This window comes from Netta rufina (genome assembly GCF_964035555.1).
Source record: "Netta rufina genome assembly, chromosome: 5".
Classification (NCBI taxonomy): Eukaryota; Metazoa; Chordata; class Aves; order Anseriformes; family Anatidae; genus Netta; species Netta rufina.
The window spans coordinates 36,726,711-36,746,641 of record NC_140128.1 but is presented as its reverse complement, the minus strand read 5'-3'; the positions used below and the strand labels follow the sequence as shown (position 1 = coordinate 36,746,641).

The 19,931-nt window shown below is 39.5% G+C and overlaps 1 protein-coding gene across 1 annotated transcript in view; it reads right to left on the bottom strand.

The window, feature by feature from the left end:
- Positions 1 to 13,779, bottom strand: part of SEL1L (SEL1L adaptor subunit of SYVN1 ubiquitin ligase) — a 30,386-nt gene extending 16,607 nt beyond the window's left edge. The window contains exons 1-6 of the mRNA XM_084287704.1: positions 13,651 to 13,779; positions 7,009 to 7,046; positions 6,459 to 6,681; positions 2,924 to 3,091; positions 2,195 to 2,300; positions 330 to 492 (exon numbers count right to left, since the gene is read on the bottom strand). Of these exons, the coding sequence (XP_084143830.1) occupies positions 330 to 492; positions 2,195 to 2,300; positions 2,924 to 3,091; positions 6,459 to 6,681; positions 7,009 to 7,046; positions 13,651 to 13,720 (768 nt within the window). The 5' untranslated portion in view covers positions 13,721 to 13,779. The remainder of the gene's footprint in view (positions 1 to 329; positions 493 to 2,194; positions 2,301 to 2,923; positions 3,092 to 6,458; positions 6,682 to 7,008; positions 7,047 to 13,650) is intronic.
- Between the last annotated feature and the right edge of the window lie 6,152 nt (positions 13,780 to 19,931).

Genomic DNA, 19,931 nt, shown 5'->3' with positions numbered 1-19,931 from the left:
TTTGGGGAACAATCTTTGAACCAAAGGAACCAATGAAATTTACAGAGGTAAAGCCAATGTGTAGTCAGGATTAAGAAATACTTAGGCAAGCACTAGTAATAAAAAAGTATTTCCTGAATAAACTCCAAACTTGATGTAAAACATCTGGTTTTCAGACAACTTAAAAAGCAGTATCCTTTTATCTTTTTTAACCAGGGAACAGGTGCTGTTCATCATTCTCATCTGATCTAGATGGAAGAACAATCTATATAACCAATTTAAAACAAGTACAATCTATAAGCCAATTTATAAATCCAAGAAACTTCTGTAGAATTTAAGGACATACATACCATTTGTCCTTTGGGAGAACCTTCTTCTGTTAGTTTTTCAAATAATTCTTTCGATGACTGTATGTTCTGCTTCAGATAATCTCCAAACAACAAAGCATAAGAGACTTTCTCCATTGCTTTTGTATGATTCATGTCAGCTGCTTTCAGAAGATACTGATATGCTCTTAAAGGAAAAGAATTTGAATCACCTTGAAGCAGACCAACAGGTTTCATTCATAAACCTAAAAAGATTTGGGGTGGGGGTGGGTGTTTTTTTTTTTAAGCCTGTTTTCTACAAATGCATCTACAGTCATTTGTTCCAGCTGTGAATTGTCTATACCATAGAACAGCTCATATGATTTAGTTAATAGACAAACCAGATTTTAATGTTCACTTTATTCCACATGCAAAGCAATATGTATTTCCTCTCCTGCAAAGTACATTAAAATTTAAGGTCAAATACTCGCATTTTTGTAGCAGCAGTTTTAAGTCCTGTATTAGATATTTAGTAGGACTACCTATTACACCTTCACAGAACACAGCCATTTAAAAGAAGCCTGAAAGACTATGGAGTCTCTTAGTACAAAGTCATTCAGGTGAAAATACTAAACATTTGGTCCAAGACAACTGCATATGTAATTAGTTTTGTGATGAAACCATCATGTTAAGTATGAGAAAGTTCTCTGGAAACTCTTGTTTCTATTTCAACCTCAGAACTTAGAAAATAATTTCACAGCAATTTCAAAAACTGTGACCTCAAACACAATATATAACATGCTTCAGTTTGATTTGTCACAGGCCTTTGGTAATATGCCAATATTTTTCTTTATTTCTCTTGCTTTCTATTATGAGACTTGTTTTTCTTCCTCTTCACTTTCTTTAGGTACAAGCTGAAGCACACTTGGTTCCTCACATGATTTGATCTTCTAAGAAAATGCAATGTGTTCAAGAGAGCTAAGACTTTCAAAAATTCATAGACTATTTTATAGTATTTTTTCTAAAAAATACTAGCTAGACTGTAACAGAGGCTGGTTCCTTTTTATATTAGCCAAGGTGTGATAGACAGCCTCTAGCTGTCATTCAGCTTCCTGATACATAAAGTAGGAATATGCCTCCTTATCTTGACCATGGAATTTACATGGTAATAATGCTTACAGAATAATCACTACCCTGAAGTCACCACTTGCTGATGAAGTTATCAACATGACTACCAGAAGGTTCAAAGTTAGCTACTATTAATTGTAGTAAACTGACAACTATTTCACCAACAATTGGTTATATTACAGAGTAGAAAGTAAAAAGACCAGATTGAATAGAACAATCATTTCTTTCTACTCTTTGCTTTGATTTCTTCGACATGCATTACCCTTTTCTCTCACACAATGCTAATTACATTATTTATTGAGAATAGGTTTAATGCTATTTTTCTGCTGAGACCATCAGAAAGCAAGAACAAAAACAGAGCAGGGTAAGAAACGCTTATCTTTCCTGATCATTCACCTTTGAAACAGAATGAGAAAAAGACCATAAGAAACATGAAAAGGGGCATGTCAATTACCTCTTATCACATTCTTAGTTTCTTTCAACACGGTTTCCACATTTAGATTGTGGCTAGAAAACTGCAGCACCACCTTGCATTAAACTCTGTTTTGAAGACACCCACTTCAGAAATGCATAGTTTTTTTGTGTAGTTAGGGGAAAGCAAACAAGTTTTCTTTCTAAATGCCCTCAAATCACAATTTTCAGTACCATCACTGCCTAACATGATGCTAAGTTCCATAAAATGGGGGAAGTCTCAGGAAATCTCATTTAGGTTGGTTCTTAGTTAAGTCAGACTGATCAGCTGTGTAGTCATTCTCATCTGGGAATGGAGAGGGTAGACTTACTCTTTCTTCTGAGCCTTTTTACTGCTTTCATTAAGGATTTTCATTCCGGTCTGATAGACATCCTCAGCTTCTTGCATTTGCCTTCGCTTATTAGACTGCTCTTCAGCTTTTAAAAACAAAACAATAACCCCAAAACATTAAGATCCACAATTACACATCTTAAAGACTATTTGTTCAAAAATCCCTATTTGTTCTAAGGGTAAATACAACCAAAATGATGTTTCTGAATACCAATAAGCAACCCCATGTGATTAAAAGCTACGTAAAGGAGGCATTGATTATCTTGGGAGATGGTTTCTTCCCATGTGACCTCTCTCATAGGAATTTGTTGTTATAGCATTCCTTTCATTGCTCCAAAGCAAGACATGCAAAGAAGAAAGGTCCTCCTTCAGGAGAATGTTTTCTAGGAAACTGTTGCCTGCGTACAACAAATCAGCAAGTGTAATGGGGAGCACTGCCAAACCCCTACACTTCTACAGCCTCTGAAAGTGAGTTTTACAGGTGCCTCCACTGCAAGATTTCCCCAAAGCTTTGTAAATTGCATTTGCATTATGATCTTTTCCAATATTTCCCATCATGAGAACTTTGCCTTTATCATTTCTTATACAAGGTGGCCATTAATACATGACCAGGACTTCTAGACCTTTTAATAGGGGACATAAGGAGGTATGAGAACACTGAGTTAAGAAAGCATTCCTTGGACAAGAACAAAGACATCAGTTTACTTACTTTCACAGAAGCCCCACTTTTGATCTTTCTTGTAATCATAGGTTGTTGCACACCAAAGCCTGCCATCTTCCCTCCCATCTGCAGTGCACTCTGCATACTCCTTCTCCATAAACAAAAAGGGGAAGTGACAAGGTTCACCATCCGCAGTACCTCCAATAGCTGTCAAAACTGAAAATAGATACCCAGGAGTAAGACTGCTTCCCTTTATTCTATGAAGTCATCTACTATAAATAGTAAAGCACTCCTATGTTGGTATTAACTTCTGTCAAGTTAAAAACTGCATTTCATCAAGTTTTCAGTAAAGTTTCTAACTTACAAAAGCCTGAAAAAGCAGTTGCTTTCCTAAAGAGCACTTCAAAAATGTTACCGTTCCTTTTCTTAATTGAAAGTAAGAATAAATGTGCAATTTCTTCTATTCCTTATTTCTAAGCAAAGAAAATATTTTTAGTGTAGAATGCAGATCAGTTATATATATATATTTTGCCTACCACAACAGACGGTCCTTCCTTTTACTTTCACTTCTCTGTACTCCCTTCCTCATGCAAAAGACTATCCACCGAGTGCATTCCAGTGCATTTATTCATTTTAACCATAGTGCAAGATGTAGCCATGCAACTGAACTATTCAATGGGCTACTGAAAACACTTGAGTATCAGCAAGGAGTACATTTAGAAAATACAACTAAGAAAAAACTACTTATCAATGTGAGCCCCATCACTCTTTACTGTTGTACATACTTGTTTTGAAATCTTTATTTCCTTTCACCAGTTAAAAGTTGCATTCAAGATTACTTTCAGCACTCTGATTTCTCAAGCACTAGACAAAGGTTAAGTGATTCCAGTACTGCAGTATTTTAAGTCAACCTTCTATAATGACTAAGAATTATCTTCAGTTATTGAAAATGAAGATTACTTCTATTAGCCTTTTATAAAGTTTTGTTTTGCTATGCTAAATGCAGAAGTTAGCTTCAGCTTCATCTAAAGACATTTGCAGAGACATGCAATTGAGAATGCCAGTTACCCTGTTTTTTCAAGTTAAGCTTCTAGTTCTTGTGGCTGTCAACAGAGCTAGTTCTTCTAGAGACTACACCATTTTTATAAAGCCTAGAGACCATACCTTTTTTTTTTAATTAAAAAATTCCAGAATTAGCTTGCTCAAATTGCTCTTCAGAATTCGATTCCTCGGCATATATCCCCACCCAAGTTTATTACCTCTTAACACAGAACAGTTATTTTCAGAAACTGGAAAAAAATGTCTATATGTAATTAGCCTTGAATCACTTTAGACATCTGTTAGCCATTGGGTAATGCACAAACTCATGCTAAAAGTACGTGCAGCTACAACAGATGGGACCTCTTATCGCTATGAGCAAACTCCAGGTCCAGGATGTTAACACAACTTGGAATTTGAAACTTTACTTGTATAGCAAGTATAACACTACCTCCTATAGTGAGAGCAATCGGACACAAGCTATTTGTGACAATGCTGTGCAGAAGAGTTAGTTGTACACTGGAAGTTATGAAATTACTCCCACCCAGTCCTCCCCTTTGCCTTTTAAAATTCTGTATATTTTTCCATAATGCAGTTTTCCCCCCACATAGCCACAAATATTAACTCCTGAAGCAACAAAACCATGCTATTACAGGATAAAATGTTAACCACAGTTTATCATATACTTAAGGAATACAATACATGTAATTTACATGGAGGATAATTTTTTTTTTTGTCAATTTGGGCACACAAAGATTTATTCAGAGCAAAACAGGTGTGTACATGGTGTTTTGTCATGTTGTCCTTAATTATTTACATTTCATAACTTTACACTGGAAGAAACCCAAATATAGATTGCTTATAATATTACAAAGAAGTACTATCACTGAAAGATTACTCCAAACAGGAAGACAAATGTGGCAGGAATTGCCAGCTCTGTACAAACTAGCGAGCAGTTTTCAACGAAAACTATACAGTTCTGCATTAACAAAAACATGGAAAATAAGAATATGAATATATATATTTTTAAACTATACACACAAGAACTCTTCACTGATTAGAAGATAATAGGACACTGAAGAGAAAGAACTTTTCTTTAAAAGAGAGCCTTAATTGTACTAATTCTAAGTTTATGAAGATGAAATTTTCCCTGCTCAATAACCTCCAAGATGCATGTGAAAATTTGAAAAATATTTTTCATACAATCACCATGCACATGAGCAAAAGATGTATCTGAGGTAGGCTCCTGTCCCACTCAGTTAAAAAGCCTGACAATGGAGTTTTCCTTTAGCAGTTTTTTCCCCTCCCTCACAGAATACAAGCACCTTTCCTTCAGAATTGCATTACAGATAAAAACAGTAATCCTTCCATCCACACCACTAACTTACTTCATAGCAGGTTCAAAAGAACTGAACAGGACAAGTAAGTTTACAGTTTTTAAAGTCACCTGCAAGCAGTATTTTGACAAGCATAGTTAAAAACCTTAGTTACAAGCAATACTCAGGACCAAGCCATCTGGTCACATCTTATGTAAGATAAAAATCTTAAAGTTTACTTCTGAAATAGACTGCGCTGAGTACATATGGTGCTTAGTTCACCACTTTGTGACAGAAAGCTATTTAGTGGACTTTATATACTTTTTCCCTGTACAACATCACACCTCTCAACAGCAGTATTGAATCCTATTAGTGACTTTTTACTAACTGTATACTAGTTCAGCATCAATAAGAAAGGCTTATTAGAAAATACTGAAAAACAAACAGAGACCCTATTCATTATTCCTGTTTTCTTTAGATATTCAAGACATGAGTTAAGAAGATAGCCAGCTTAGTATTACCATGTAACTATACTTTTTGGTTGAAGATTTACTTCTTATGAACAAGTAAAAAACAAAATTTGCTGCAAAGGCTGGAGTACTCAAAACTGTGCCATCTAAGTATCATCCACTACTAAGTCCAAAATAATCATATTAAATTCATATTACTGTAAGTAAAAAAGATATACTAGAATTTCCTGCTGAACTTTGGCACAAGAACACAAGGTTTTACTTGTATTTGCAAACTTATTGAAGTTTAAAAGCAATTTAGGTGTTGCCCTAATGCTCCTAAGAAACTTGTCTTCATATCACAATTTGTTTCCTCTGTCAAACCATTCTCCAGGCATACAGCCAGTAGACTGTAACACTGATGCAATTTCTTTCTACAGTTACTATATACATACACACACACAGTATAGTATGCATACCTGAGTCATATATAAAGAAATTCGTACTCTATCCATTTGATAGTTTAAGCTTTCCAGGAAGATGAAAGCAGTAAGAGTTATGAAAAACCTTGAAAATGAATCTAAAAAAACCACTAAGACTTCAAACAGGTATATTTGAAAGTTTCACATTACTTCCTGATAAAAAAGGCACCAATTACCATTCACGTCTGGAAAAACTCAGATTTTTTTAAAATATGTTCAAAATGACAATTTATGTACAACCCACAGTTACTCAGATGTGTCTTTCTTGCCACTCATTCAAAAGCTTGTGAGCAGTTACCTGGATTCTGTATTTCTGCTTCTTCCAATTCTTTATTTAATAGGTTGGACATTTCTAGAGAGTTCAACTCTTCCAGTGAATTCTCTTTTTCTTCCTCTTGACTGTGAAAGTTTTCTTCATCCTCAGATTGAGGGTCTGACTTCCCTGATTCAAGGAAGATTTGGCCTGCTACCACTCGAGTTCCCGTGGAATGGTCCTTTACCTGGTCCTCTGCAGCTAAAGTCTGAAAGAGAGCAGCCATGTATTTTAGATTAGAAATGCAACAGGAGCAGTTGGAAAAATGATTACTTTTTAAAGATATGACATTTAAAGAGCAGTACCAGAAGTAAATTGAGCTACTGCTACCAGCTTTCATCAATTCACTTCTAGTTTTGTGAAAGATGCACTTCAAAAGATATAGCACAACAGTAACTCTTCTGTTACACAGAAGTTAAACAGTGAAAGCTACAGAATATTTTAAAACAAGAATCAAATCATAGTTCTGGAATTTCAGACCCTTGTTCTCACTCCACAAGAAAAAGACAGAATGACTAGAAATGTATTTCCTTACCTTTGGCTCCAGGGATTCATCTTGATTTCCTTCTTCATCTGCAAAAAGATGTTATAAGTCATTAAAAAAAAAAACCACCAACTTTCCCATAATTTCTAAATGGTATTATATTTTACCATTTTTCTAAAATATACTACAATTTTGTTCAATATCCAAAACGTTAGTTTTTAACCCAAATTAATCCTCTAGATTAACCATCTAATCTGAATTGTTCCAGTTCAGGTAAACTGCTTGAAAAGGTACATAGCAAGTGAAAACAACCTGTGGAACCCAAGGATTTGGGTCATCAAATCAGCTTTAGTATAAACAGCTTCATTAGTGACCAGTCACATTAGCACCACCTCACTTATGATTAAACATTACTCTTCACAGAGGAATACCAATTCATTCTGCACAGCCACCAGACTCAAACCTTTGGGCAGAGGTTTCTCTTAAGAATAGAAGCTATGAGACATCACTTTAGCTCTAAGGTACCATTCAAGAGATGCAAGCCTTGTTTAACTGTTCCCTTTCTCACCTGAAAGGGCTATCTAACTGGTTAGAAAGACCAGAAAGAGAAGAAACAGTAAATAAGAAAGGCCATTAGGCAGAAACCTACTAAAAAGCAAAAGGAATGGAGGTAAAATGGAGGGAAAAGATCATCAGAAAAGCTCACTTATGACAGTTTTACACCATTGTTTTGCAATTGTCATTGAATTTTAGTTCCTATAATTTTAAAGGGCTACCCACTCCACTTCTGAGAACTTTATTTGCACTATCATCTTGATGGAAAGTCTCTAACACTATCACAGCTGAAGCATGACCAATTCAGTCATCAGGATCTGACACCACCTCATTTAGGTAAATAAGAAACATCTCAAAGAAAATGTTATAGGCTTCCCTCTCTCCCATACACAACTCACTGAAACAAAAAACTTAAAATCTGAACAAGTAGCTAAGCAGTAGTGCCACTAAGCCCTACTACATTTACGAATTCCTCCCCCCAACCCTGAGATTTTGGGTTGTGAAATACCCTACAGAAGTAGCAAGACATTGATGGGCTAGAGAGCTGCAAAAGTAGAAAGGTTACCTGAACTGATGGCTTGTAGGTGAGGTACACCACTTAGCATGTTACAGCTCGCTATCAAAGAATCCCCACACAAATACTGAACATCAGCAAAACTCTACAAGTTCACAGAACTCTGCTGACTCTGTGTAGGCATTTGGCAGCAAGCAAAGAAAAAACTTGCATACTTTTCATCCTCATGCAAGCGACGTGCTTTACCAGAAATCAGTCATCTCTGACAGGACAAGCCATGAATCACCAGTTTCATGTTTTGAAGATTATTATCATAATGGTGCAGCTGCAGATATTTGCAACGAAAAAGCAAATCTTGGAAGCCAGATTCCATAGACTCAAATCACTTCTATTCTATTTTTTGAGGTCTAATCTTTGGTCAGAACAGGTATGTGAAAATATGAGCATCAACTTTAAGCTGCGGGAGCATAACTTTAGAAAAAGAAAAAATGTTATCATAAGTGAAGCTGCAAAAGCAATGCAAAAGTAACTCAAACAGATCTGTCTACTGAGCTTACTGAAGAGGATGCAGAGCTCAATGAGTTTGACTCCCCGCAGACACAGGATTAAAAAAGGTTTAGAACAGCCTGCGTGGGTAGGCAGCTGTACTCTACAAGTCCAAAAAAGAAAGTGTGAAGAGCTCTTCAGAAAAGGTAGTGGAGACACCACGGAGTACTTAAGTTGAAACAGAGCCTGCAAGTAGCAACCAGGCAACCAGCCTAAGAACAAGCACTGATTTGGAAAAAATACCAAAAGAAAAACAGGCCTAGCTGCATTTTAAACAGAGACTACTGTGCTTCCCAGCTTGAGGATTCTAACAGAGAAGAATGATAAGTCTGAAGAAGTCCTACCACTGAATATTAGTACTTCAGACTACCACATAACAGCTGGCTTTTGAATACATTAAGTAGTATGTACATATCTGGGATATTTGCTGGTCCTCCCTATTTGGGAGCTGTTTGACAGACAGTTTAAAATGTTCCCCAGGAATTACACTCTACTATTATAAACAAATTTGATGTAAAGCCAAATGCCACCAGTGCAACTTCAACCTCTGGAGTCCGCCAGGAGATTCAAGCATGCTTCTGGAGTGGGGAAAAAGGAGAGGGTGAAGCTACCTAGTAGACTGTATACTGCTATTAATAGGTACGAAATACACAGTGCTTGTTTCTGTAGTAACATGTTATTTTTAATAGTTATACCAGCTAGGGTATCTGTTGTTGTCTGGTCAAAAATAAATAAAAATCCACCTCCGTTCCTGATACAGCACTAGACCATTCTGATTTTTGGTAAAAGCTTTAGTAATTGATTTCAATTTCTGGAAGGTTGACTTTACCATGTAAGACCACAATGGCAAATATAAAAAGGGCATGTTATTTATGCACATATACCAAAGAACATTTGTATTATGACTTCATATTCAAGGCAAAAGGATTACTGAGCTGAAAGGCAGGAGACAACCAATCCAACAATCTACAGCTCACTACATCTGCTCTTCCTTGAAAGCAACTCACCCTGTTTCAGATGTATTGCATCACCTAAATTCCCTCTGAAGGAGCCAGCACTGTTATTGAAGAGTGAAGACTTTAACAATTCATTCCAAAATATATCTAAAACAACAAGCTGAGTTTAACTGTTCTTGGCTCCTAGACTTCCTTCTAAGTAAAACAGGCAAAGTTGCAGTTGTAACAGATAACATTACTAGAGATGACTTACAGCAGTGTTTCTCCACAGGACTGCTGACTAATATGCACACACTACCCATAGAAGTTTATCTACTTCTAAGAAACACTTGAGAAAACTTCTGAAAGCATTAATGAAAGATCTGGGGAAGGTCACAGTTTGACCTAAGAACAGCTTACTAGTCAAGGCTCAACTACTGACTAAAGCCACAGATGTTGTGTTTGTGCACCTGCTTCAGAGATTAAAGCTGATAGTTTAATTTGTTTTTCCACAGGCAAACCCAAAAGCAGATGTAACAGACTTTTTATAGAATTAGGCAACCTTGGTAACACACCCAATTAAAAAAAACCTTCTGGAAAAAAAAAAAGGAAGTCAATCCTACCTTTTGTTAAACGAATTAGAAAGACACCAAGATGCATTAAAAGGAAAGGGTAGGCAAAAATACTTGTGCCTGAAACAGGCAGCTGACAAGATCGCACAGAGCTTCACTTACAAACAGTGCTGAACCAGAGGCACTGCTGGAGAGCTCTCAGGCTCAGCTAGGATTTTAGGGCACTCCATACAGCTAAATGCTTGCTTCAGCTATCCACTACTTCTTATATTATTACAATCAGCTTTATAAAAAAAAGTATTTTTCCTCAGAAAAACTACTGTTCAATGAGCCTATTTAAATACAGCAGAAGTACTCTAGCAGCTTATGCAAGATAATAAGAACCCAACATTCTGCTAGAATTGACATTTTCAACAGTACTATGGAGGGCATGAGTAGTAGGAACTATGCAGTGTGATTCAGAGAATGTCATGAGGTTGAAAGAGCCCAGCAGCTCCCAAGTTTTAGTGTTTTAGAAGAACAAATCAACTGTCAGTCTGTAAAGCTAAAAAGCTGCTACTACTACCAGATATCTAAGACTACTGGTTTTAACATCAGACTGGTTGCTCATCTTTGGGGGATAACTAAAAATTCAGTAACTGCAAGTAGTGGGCAATCTCCCAAAGATCGGACAAGTGTCCTAAGCGATAACTGCCAGTCAGTTCCATTCCCGTTTTTTGCCAGGCTTTTCAAGTTTCCAACACTATCACAAGGCAACCAGCTAGGGGAGTACATGTACCACAGGGAGTGTACAAAACTAGCCTTCTTTGTACCATTAATAAATAAAACAAAAATATAGTGTTTATTTCATCTTTATCTCATACTTTTAAAAGTATTTTATACACATTATGAGATGCATAATATCAGCACAGTATAAATATGTATAATTTAATTTATATTATAATTTATATTTAATTGTAAGTTAATGGATGTTGAAAATTTTTTTTTTTACTGATAGGAATGCATGATCAAAAGAAGTTTGGCAACCACTATACTAGAGATTCTCTGTGGCACTTTTACTTCTTTCAACATTCTTTTTGTGCCAGTGTCTAGTTAAGACTTTGATACAGAATGCAAGCCCTGTTTACCCTACTTTTGCAGGAACAAGGGAAATATTAAGATAAAATTACCTAAGACTGCTCCTTATCAATTTTTCCATTGTTAAATTCAGAAAAGAAATGGACACCACAGCCACACAATAGCATAGTTGCTGTTCCTACCACATGAACCTACAAAACATGAGGTAGGTTGAGCAAAACCCTTGTGTGGCATCTATTCAGCACAACTAGTTTCAAATTATCCCTGGCAGCAAGTAAATCGCACCCAGCTACAATCTTTGCAGTGTCCTCATTTTAGGGCAATTACAAGATTAAGATATAGGTCAACCGTCCTCCTGAATACAAATCTTTTTTCAGTCTCCTTGCAATTGCTGGGTAGCTGTTTACAAAACTTACTCTGCAGCAGTCCCTCTGTAGGAACTGAGATTCCCAAGGACGCAACAAGTTGAAGAAACGTTTTCCAGCTAGGTCTGAGTTTTAGCAGTACAGACACAAGCATCTATTATATGCCTGTACTCAGTTGTCCTACCAGCTAATGCCAGTATGAAAAAGCTCTGCCTAGTACTGACATTAGCCAAGGAATTCGCAGGGCAGCCTGAGCAAGAACCACTTCCTCTCCTCAGGCAAAATGAAGGAACTTCTGCCTCCTCAGGCCTGTGAGCAAGGCAAAATACCAAGAATCAAATAACACCTGCAATCAGAAACAAATAAGAGAAGGCTTTTTTTGCCCCCTAACATTCTTAATAAATGATCAACAGAAGCAGAAGGCCATCACTGCTGTGATAAACAGCAGATTGCCACCTCTCACTGGAACAGCTACCCTTTTTAGCTGCTTTTTTGCCAGTGCCCCACAGACTCCTTCACATTCTTTCCCCACACCCAACTTTCAATTTCTTCATAACCTGTATAAATATTGTATCTTTAAACAAATAGCACACATTTTTTAGGCCTAAATTTACTTGTGTTCACTTTGAGTTTTCAAGAAATTGATTTAAACAGACAATGACTACAGAGATAGAATTTACAGCTAAGTGGCTGACAAAAAAGTCTGTATTAAGACTGTCTTTTAAGTTAGAAAATAGTTGAACCATTTTTCTTTAACCTTTTTAAAATCTCTCCCTTCAATATATTTAGATTCCAGGTAGTCATTTCCAGACTTTAGGAATGACCAACTGTTCAAAGACAGTAAACACAGCTGCTAGGCGTGGACCAGACAAGGTATTACTGCAGGAAACCCAAACACCTATGAAGCAATTTTTCTTCTGTAAGAATGAAGACAAATTAGGCGCAAAAAAGGTCTTCCTGTTATAATCTAACAGTCCCCCCCTAACTATTTCTGGGTATTAATGAACAATTAAAAAAAGCAGTGATTTAAGCCTGGCAAGATCACCCCATCTGCCAGGCACTATACCATGGGCTGCCTTGGGCCTATTAATTGTATTAATTAAATTGCCTGTAACCATACTTTTCTTCAAGGCTGATGTGGGCTGCAGGAACCTCACACTCACAAACACAACTACGTGATAGTGGCAAAGCAGTCAAGACAGCAGACCCACATCCTATAAGCTACCACAGCCACAGCTGTACAGTTCACAGCCCATGCTTTTGACACATAGCTTCCATGTACGTAACAGATGGTTCATTTCACTTGAAGAGTCTCCTCTTAACTTTTGACTTTAGAGATGCTATCAGGGTGAACAAATTATTCAGACAGTCTCAGTGCCTCCCCTCTAGCTTCATAAAGCTTGTACTTGTCTTTTCCACACTTTAGTGAGTGCTCTGCTGGCTTACAGCATTACACACTAAGCTCATATAACTACGCTTGATATCCCATATGAACTGCAATAACACAGCTTAAACATTTAACTTCCTACTACGCTCATGCAAACAAACCCCAGACCACTGAACTTCCCTCTAGAGAAGAGGTGAAGTTACTTTCTTGACTGTTCACTGACAGTCTAAAAGCACACCCCAATCAGCCCCGGACAAGGCTGTATGTTGAAGGGGCTCCCAGGATTTAAGGTCTCTCTATGCAGAGAAATGCCCTGTGTGCTCCTCCCCCCAGTTCCCTCGGTAGGTAGCAAGAAGCAAGACCCAGACAGGAACCGGTGACAGCGCGCCCGGAGCACCGGGCAGCAGGAGCGGGGCAGCGCAGGGGTACAGGGCAGGCCCCAGCAGCGCTGTGCGGGGCCAGCACTGCCCGGCCGGCCTGGCACCACCAGCTCCGGCGCTGCCAGCCACTGGGCCACGAAGCGCCCACCGAGGAGGGGGCAGAAGCCACTCAGGGGGGCGGATTTCGGCTCCCCGCGGCTGCTGCAGGCAGTGCCGGGCCCCGGGGCAGGCCGCACCCTCCCCCCCAGCACGTCCCCCTGCAGCAGGCCCGGGGGCGAGGCCGCATCACGGCGGGGCCCGGCGAGAGTGAACGGAAAGAACGGAAAGGACGGGAGGGAGGACAGGAGGAGCCCGGCACTTACCGGCTGCCACCAGCACGGCGGCCCCGAGCGCGGCGGCGCCCAACAGCAGCAGCAGGCGCAGCCGCCCCATCCCCGCCGCCTCCTCCCGGCCGCCGCCGCCGGAGACCGAGCCCGGCCCCTTGGCCCACCCCCAGCCCGGCCCCGCCAATCCGCTCCGCGCGCTGACGGGAGGTAAGCGGCAGCTGGTGGCGGCGCTGCACGCAGCCCGCCCAGGGAGCGGCTCGTGCTACATGGCCCGCTTTTATTGGCCGGGGGGAGGGCTTCAGCGGCCGTCACGCCCTCCCGCCAGCCAATGGGGTCGCGAGAAGGACTGCGCGTGCGCCGGCCACGCGAGAAGGTCTTCCCAAATAAGGGCTTCGATTGGCTCGCGCGCCCGTTCCTACAAGGCCCATGATGCCTTGCGGGGAGAACCCCCCCCCCTCCCCGGCCGCCTGTCACAGCGAGGCCGCCGGCGGCAGGGACTACATTACCCAGAGTGCCCCGCGTCGAGCTGCGCACGGGCCGAGGGGGTGGGGCTAGCTGCGGGCCCTATATAAAGGGTGGGGCGAGGCTGCTAACGGCTTTTAAGGGCGGTGGTTAGGGTGCAGAGGGGCGGCCGTTAACGGTGGCGGTGCTGGGAGGAGTGCTGTGAGGGGCGGGAGGAGCTTCTTGTGGTGGACGGGAGGCGCCCAGGGCAGGCTGAGGGCTGCTCTCTGGGGGGACCCTTCTCGTGGGCTGCTGTGGGGGTGCTGCTTTTTAATAAAGAAAAAATTCTTATCTTTTTGTCCCTTGACGTGTGTGTGTCCTCTGTCAGTAGGTTTCTATGTTAGCCTTTATTCTCCAATGGGAAACAGGTGTGTGCCTCCAGGTTGTGCCTTCAGCTTGTGCTTAAATGTGCCAGGGGACACCTTTCAGACAACAGAACTAGAGACAACTGAGTGTGCTTGCCTGCTCAGCCGTGTGGGGGGTGGCAGTCAATTAAATTTATAGCCAAAGGGGCACAGCTGAAGCATGTGGAGATTTGGAGGCTCTAATTAATTGAAGTTTATCAAAAAAGTCAGCTCTGGGAAGGAGTTGAGGGCTATAGAATGCAGCACTTAGGTTCCTGTAGGCATCACGTTTTCCTGTAGGCCAGTTAAAAATAGCGAAATAAGAAGGGAGACTTGGGTTTGGCTGCAACAGGATGAGATGGTTAGTTAGGATGTCACAGGGCCATGCCATAATGCTGTGCTGAATTACACAACGGACTTGTCGCAGCATGCACAGACAGCGCTGAGCCCTGTCACCCTCCTGGCATGTTGGCTGTCTCTGCAGGGTGGGAGCAGTGAGTAATGGTGGTGGTGCTGTGGGACAGGCCTGCAGGACCCTCAGTGTCCCCAGGGACCACAGGCAACCCCACAGCCACTGGGCAGTGCAAGCCCTGACCCGGACACCAGGCGGTCTTCAGCAGTTGCTCCTCGCAGGCCTTGTTCGAGACCAAAGCCATGAGCACAGGGCCAAGTGGCATGGAGGAGTGAGGGAAAAAAGTCAAAAGGCTTTTATTTTTTCCCCGAACTCATTAATCACATTCAAAATAAATAAATAAAACAGATAATATTGTAGACTGGGTTAGTTCCAATTAATTTAGTATATGCTGTAGTCTAATAGCATGATAAATTTATTGCCGGTTTTCCATTTATGTGTGCATCAGCCATAAAATTTCCATTACCTTTCTTAATCAGTTTTGCGTTTTCTTCTGTGAAGCTTTGAATGGATGCTTATGCATTTTTGCTATATAACTCCTATTTATTCTATGCCAAAATACAATGTTCTCTTATATGTCTTGGAAAAATCTTTTGGTTTAGATGGTGAAGTAAGTTACTGCATCAAGTGACCACATAAATAAGGGCTCATATTTCCTCCTTTGCTTGGTATGCTTGATTTTAGTTTCTCAAAGTGTTATCTAATCTAAATGGTCAACAGAATTTTGGATTGGACCTATTTAAATACTACTTAGTACTTGTATAGTATGATATGGTACTAAGTATTTCCCAGAGAGAAGAGTGTGAGTTAAGGTTTGAGTTTACTGATATGCCTAATAACTTTCTGAGTATTTCTAATGCTCTGTTGATTGTCTTCTATTTCTATAGTTTGATCACACAACTTTCTTCTTTTGAAGTAACTGTGACTTTTACATGATTTATGAAAACTTCCCAGTATTGTTATATTTTTTTTTTTAAATGCAAAACTGTGGAAGTGGGAGAGAGATGAAGCTTGGTACACCTGAAGATTAATTTCCTAAGAATCATCCTTGCAGAATATTCCCACATCATTTGTCAGGCTTGCTTTAAAAAAGTCAAATGTAAGAAGCTTCAGGCACATCTCAAAGACAAATTATCTCCCAAAATGTACAGACTTACTGATGGATTTTTCTGACAAAAAGGAAATTTCTTTCCTGTTTAAGTTTTGTGCAGACTCATTTTCATAGCTTGTTGGAAGATCCTTTTTTGCTTTTCTTTTAGGATGTCCTTGTCAAGTTTCTTGCCATTTCTTTCTGAGGAAACAATTACAAGGAGAATAATCTTTCCCAATCTCCAGTGTTTGTGGCTGTTATAGTGTTTATGATTGTAGCAAGGGAGGTAGAAGGAATCTGCAAAGTAAGGTACACAATGCCAACATTAATTAAACATCCTTAGGGGGCAATGGTGAAAGTGATCAATCCCCTTACTTGTGATAACCAGTTTCCCAATTACAGGGAGAAAGGGAAGGAAAAGCAGTGATGGAGAGAGGAAGGAGTATTCTGCCATCTTGTTCTATCCATCTTTATGATGTGCTCTCAGTTGAACTGCCTAACTCATTTTCAGCCTCTGATTTACCACTGCCCCTTGAATCGTGTGAGAAACTGATGGCAACTAAAGAACTCTCAGGATAGAAGTGAGCAGGCTGTACGTCCTGATCTGACGCTCACACCTTGAATCTCATATATCCCCATTTATGTGCATCTATTTGTCCAGCTTTATGTGCATACAGCTTTACAGCACTGGAATAGACTAACACACAATATATGAATATACCAAGGACTCTACTGTGCAAATTCAATGAGGTCAACATCCTATCCCTAGCAATGGCTTATAGAAAATGTTTAAGGAATAAAGTACTAGAAGCAGAGCTGCTTTTGGTCCTTTCCAGCTTTCCAGAATCAGAGAATTGGGGACTACTGATGGAGAAGACCAGATGCACGTCATCCACAGACCTTTTCTTTACAAGCTTTTTCGTGCTTTGTCATAAGAATTTATGGAAGCAAGTTCTATTCTCCTTCATTCCATGCCATGTGAAAAAGGAACCTCCTCCTCAAATTTTAAACCTGTTCATCCTTTCCATGTGCCTGCTGTGTTAGAAATGGTGAGTAATCATTCTCTATACTTCTTCTACATGCTACTTGTGATGCTATAAATCTTTACAGTTTTTTTTTTTTTTCAATTGCCTGTTTCCAAAGACAAAAACTTCCAGTCCATTTAGAATCTTCATGCTGAATTGTTCCATCTTTCTGAACATCCTCAATTCCTTTGTACCTTCTATGAAGTTCTGTTACACCCTTTTTGAGATCTGGTGAACAGAACTCTGCAAAGAGTGTCTTTTGTCCTTTAGCCTTCTCTTTCTCTTGTGTTAGATTTTTTGGTTTGAAAAAAGAAATATGCAAAATTGTCTCTCTAGTCTGAGCAGTATGCAATGAGAATGAAGTCACTTAACCCTGTATTAAATTATATGAATTCATGAATGTCAAATTCAGTATAAATTCAAGCACAGCACACACTGTGGGGTGCAGTGCTTTAAATTTCATGCACAACCCTCTCACTTCGCAGCTTACACCTGTGACTGCAGATAAACCATAAATAGGGGCAGCCAAACCATTAGAGAAAACAGTTTTCTAACAAAACCAAATATTTTAAATAAAAAGGTTAGATACTCTTCCATTATCCTTTTTGCTAGCTAGATACCCGATCACTAAACCATTTCCCCAGGACAGCAGTCCCACTTTCCTTCAAGTCTCAGATGTTTATCAGAGAAATGCCTGTTAAATGGCTTCTAGTAAACAGAACAGTGATCTTCACAGCCCAAATGAAGATAAAGAAAAGCACAATGTTCTGCCAGTGCTGATTTTATTCCCATGCTCCCTACCATATGGTTTTATCACCAAAATGATGTCTTAATACTGTAAGCAGGCCAGCTTGTTAGTGCATCAGGGGTCTGACATGAGAGCAAAAGACAATTAAATTCATAACAGGAGAAATTCGGTGTGAATTGAAGTGACGATATCATTTGGTGGCAAGGCAAGAATGGTGCAGGCTTTGCTGGAAGTAGTGAAATAGGGCTGTGCAGCTAGCCAGACAAAGATTTTGATCATGTCTTTTTCAAAGTGGACATTGGGCCTGATAAGCATGAGTCTAGTCATACCACCTCACTCTTGACAGTTACACATTCCACAGCATAACAGCCTGAACCTGCAGTGGGGATGTTCTCAAAACACATCCTAATATCGCTTGGCAATACTTGAGATGGTATTTCATTCCTGGGCATCACAGCCCAACTCATGCACCTCAGTTCTAATCTCCCATTTTTACACCCTGTTAGTTCTCTGCTGATGCATTCCATATAATCTTGGGTGGGCTGATTTCTATCCTAAAATATTGATTTCTTACTCTGTTGTCTTAGATTGTTTTAGATGCATGTAAGTTATTACTACACATGTTTCTAAATATTACATATTACAGCTGATTGGTTTTTAACCATTTCCTGTTCCCAAATAACTTAAGAAAAAAACAATGCCTCCCCAAACCATGTTCATTACTTGCAAGTGTGTGTTGAATCATTTTTTTCTGAATAAATTACACACTGCATGAGTGCTAGGATTGTTTATTTATGATTGATAGTTTAAATCCTGTGATTCTTTTATGTTCTTCCAGCTGAATGACTCAATTTTTCTAACCAAAGAATTATGAACAGTAAACAACCATACTTATAAGCTAACATTACAAAAGCCCCAGAAATGACAGCATAGCTGCAGTGCTTCTGTAAATACAGAGTAGATACTCAAGAGTTCACACAGTCCAAAGGGACAGTCAGTATAGCCAAACAACATTCTCAGAGATGCATTTTTTTCTCTTCCTCATCTGACTTTGTCTTCCCCAGAATTACAGCTCTGTGGATGTTTCCACAGTTAATGCCCAACACAACTCCCATAATGAATATCCTGTGTACATCTTTTCCTGGTCACCTCTTCACTGACCAGAGTTCCTGCTTCGGTCCTGAGCCTGTAGCCAACACAGAAAGTTTCAATAATTGGACTCTCAAGCTGGGAAGGAAAACATGGAGTTTGGATCCCTCGTACCCCTGGAATCCATTCACATCCTGCACTAGCCATGTTCTCTTTTACCTCAAAGCCTGTCAGTTCCTTTGAGCTTTTCTTATGTTAAAGTAATTCAGGTTACATTAGAGACTGCCATTAATACAACAGATAATGCTACATCCATAAGTACAAGAAAATCCAACATATATAACATTTTTAGGCTGCAGACAGTTTTAATAAAATGTTGGATATGTCACTGCAACAAGTTCCTTTCTTTGAAATTGTTCCTTTCCTTCAATATCTGCACCAAAATTCACAAGACGCCTCTCAAAATCGTGTCAAAGACACTGCATTATACCTAAATTAACACATCTATGCAGAGGTACAGAAAAGGAGCAGAGTACCTCTTGTTATTTCCAGTTACAGATCGATAACTATGAGACCATGTTTCTTCTAAATGAAACTGTTTTCCTTATTTTGCCTAGCTTCTTATGTTTAGGGGCTAGAAAATAATTCTACTGTTTTTTATACAGCATTTCTTCAATAATTAAAATGTTTTAAAAAGTATGAATGTTACATTTTCACCAAATCTGTACATAGATTGGTCTGATGTCACCACATTTTTTTCTCTAGAGAAGGCTGATGTTCATATGCCATAACATAGTTCAAGATCATTTGCTCTTCCTTGTATCTAAAGACAGGACCTTGAGCATATAGCCAAGCAGATAACAATATTTTTAGTGCAAGCACAACAGCTGCCCTTGCTGGAAGGTTTCCATGCTAGACATGGAGCTGACGCTCTTGGCACAATTCAGAGACTTAAGAAATCTATAAAAGTAACTCCCGCCCCTGGGATTATAACATTACAACTCCGGTAAGCACGTAATACTCAGGTTTCATTAAATCCTGCAGGAAATCTTACTGAAGATAACTGGAGCTCTTCCCCTGCAAAAATAAGCACTAAAGAAAAGCAAGT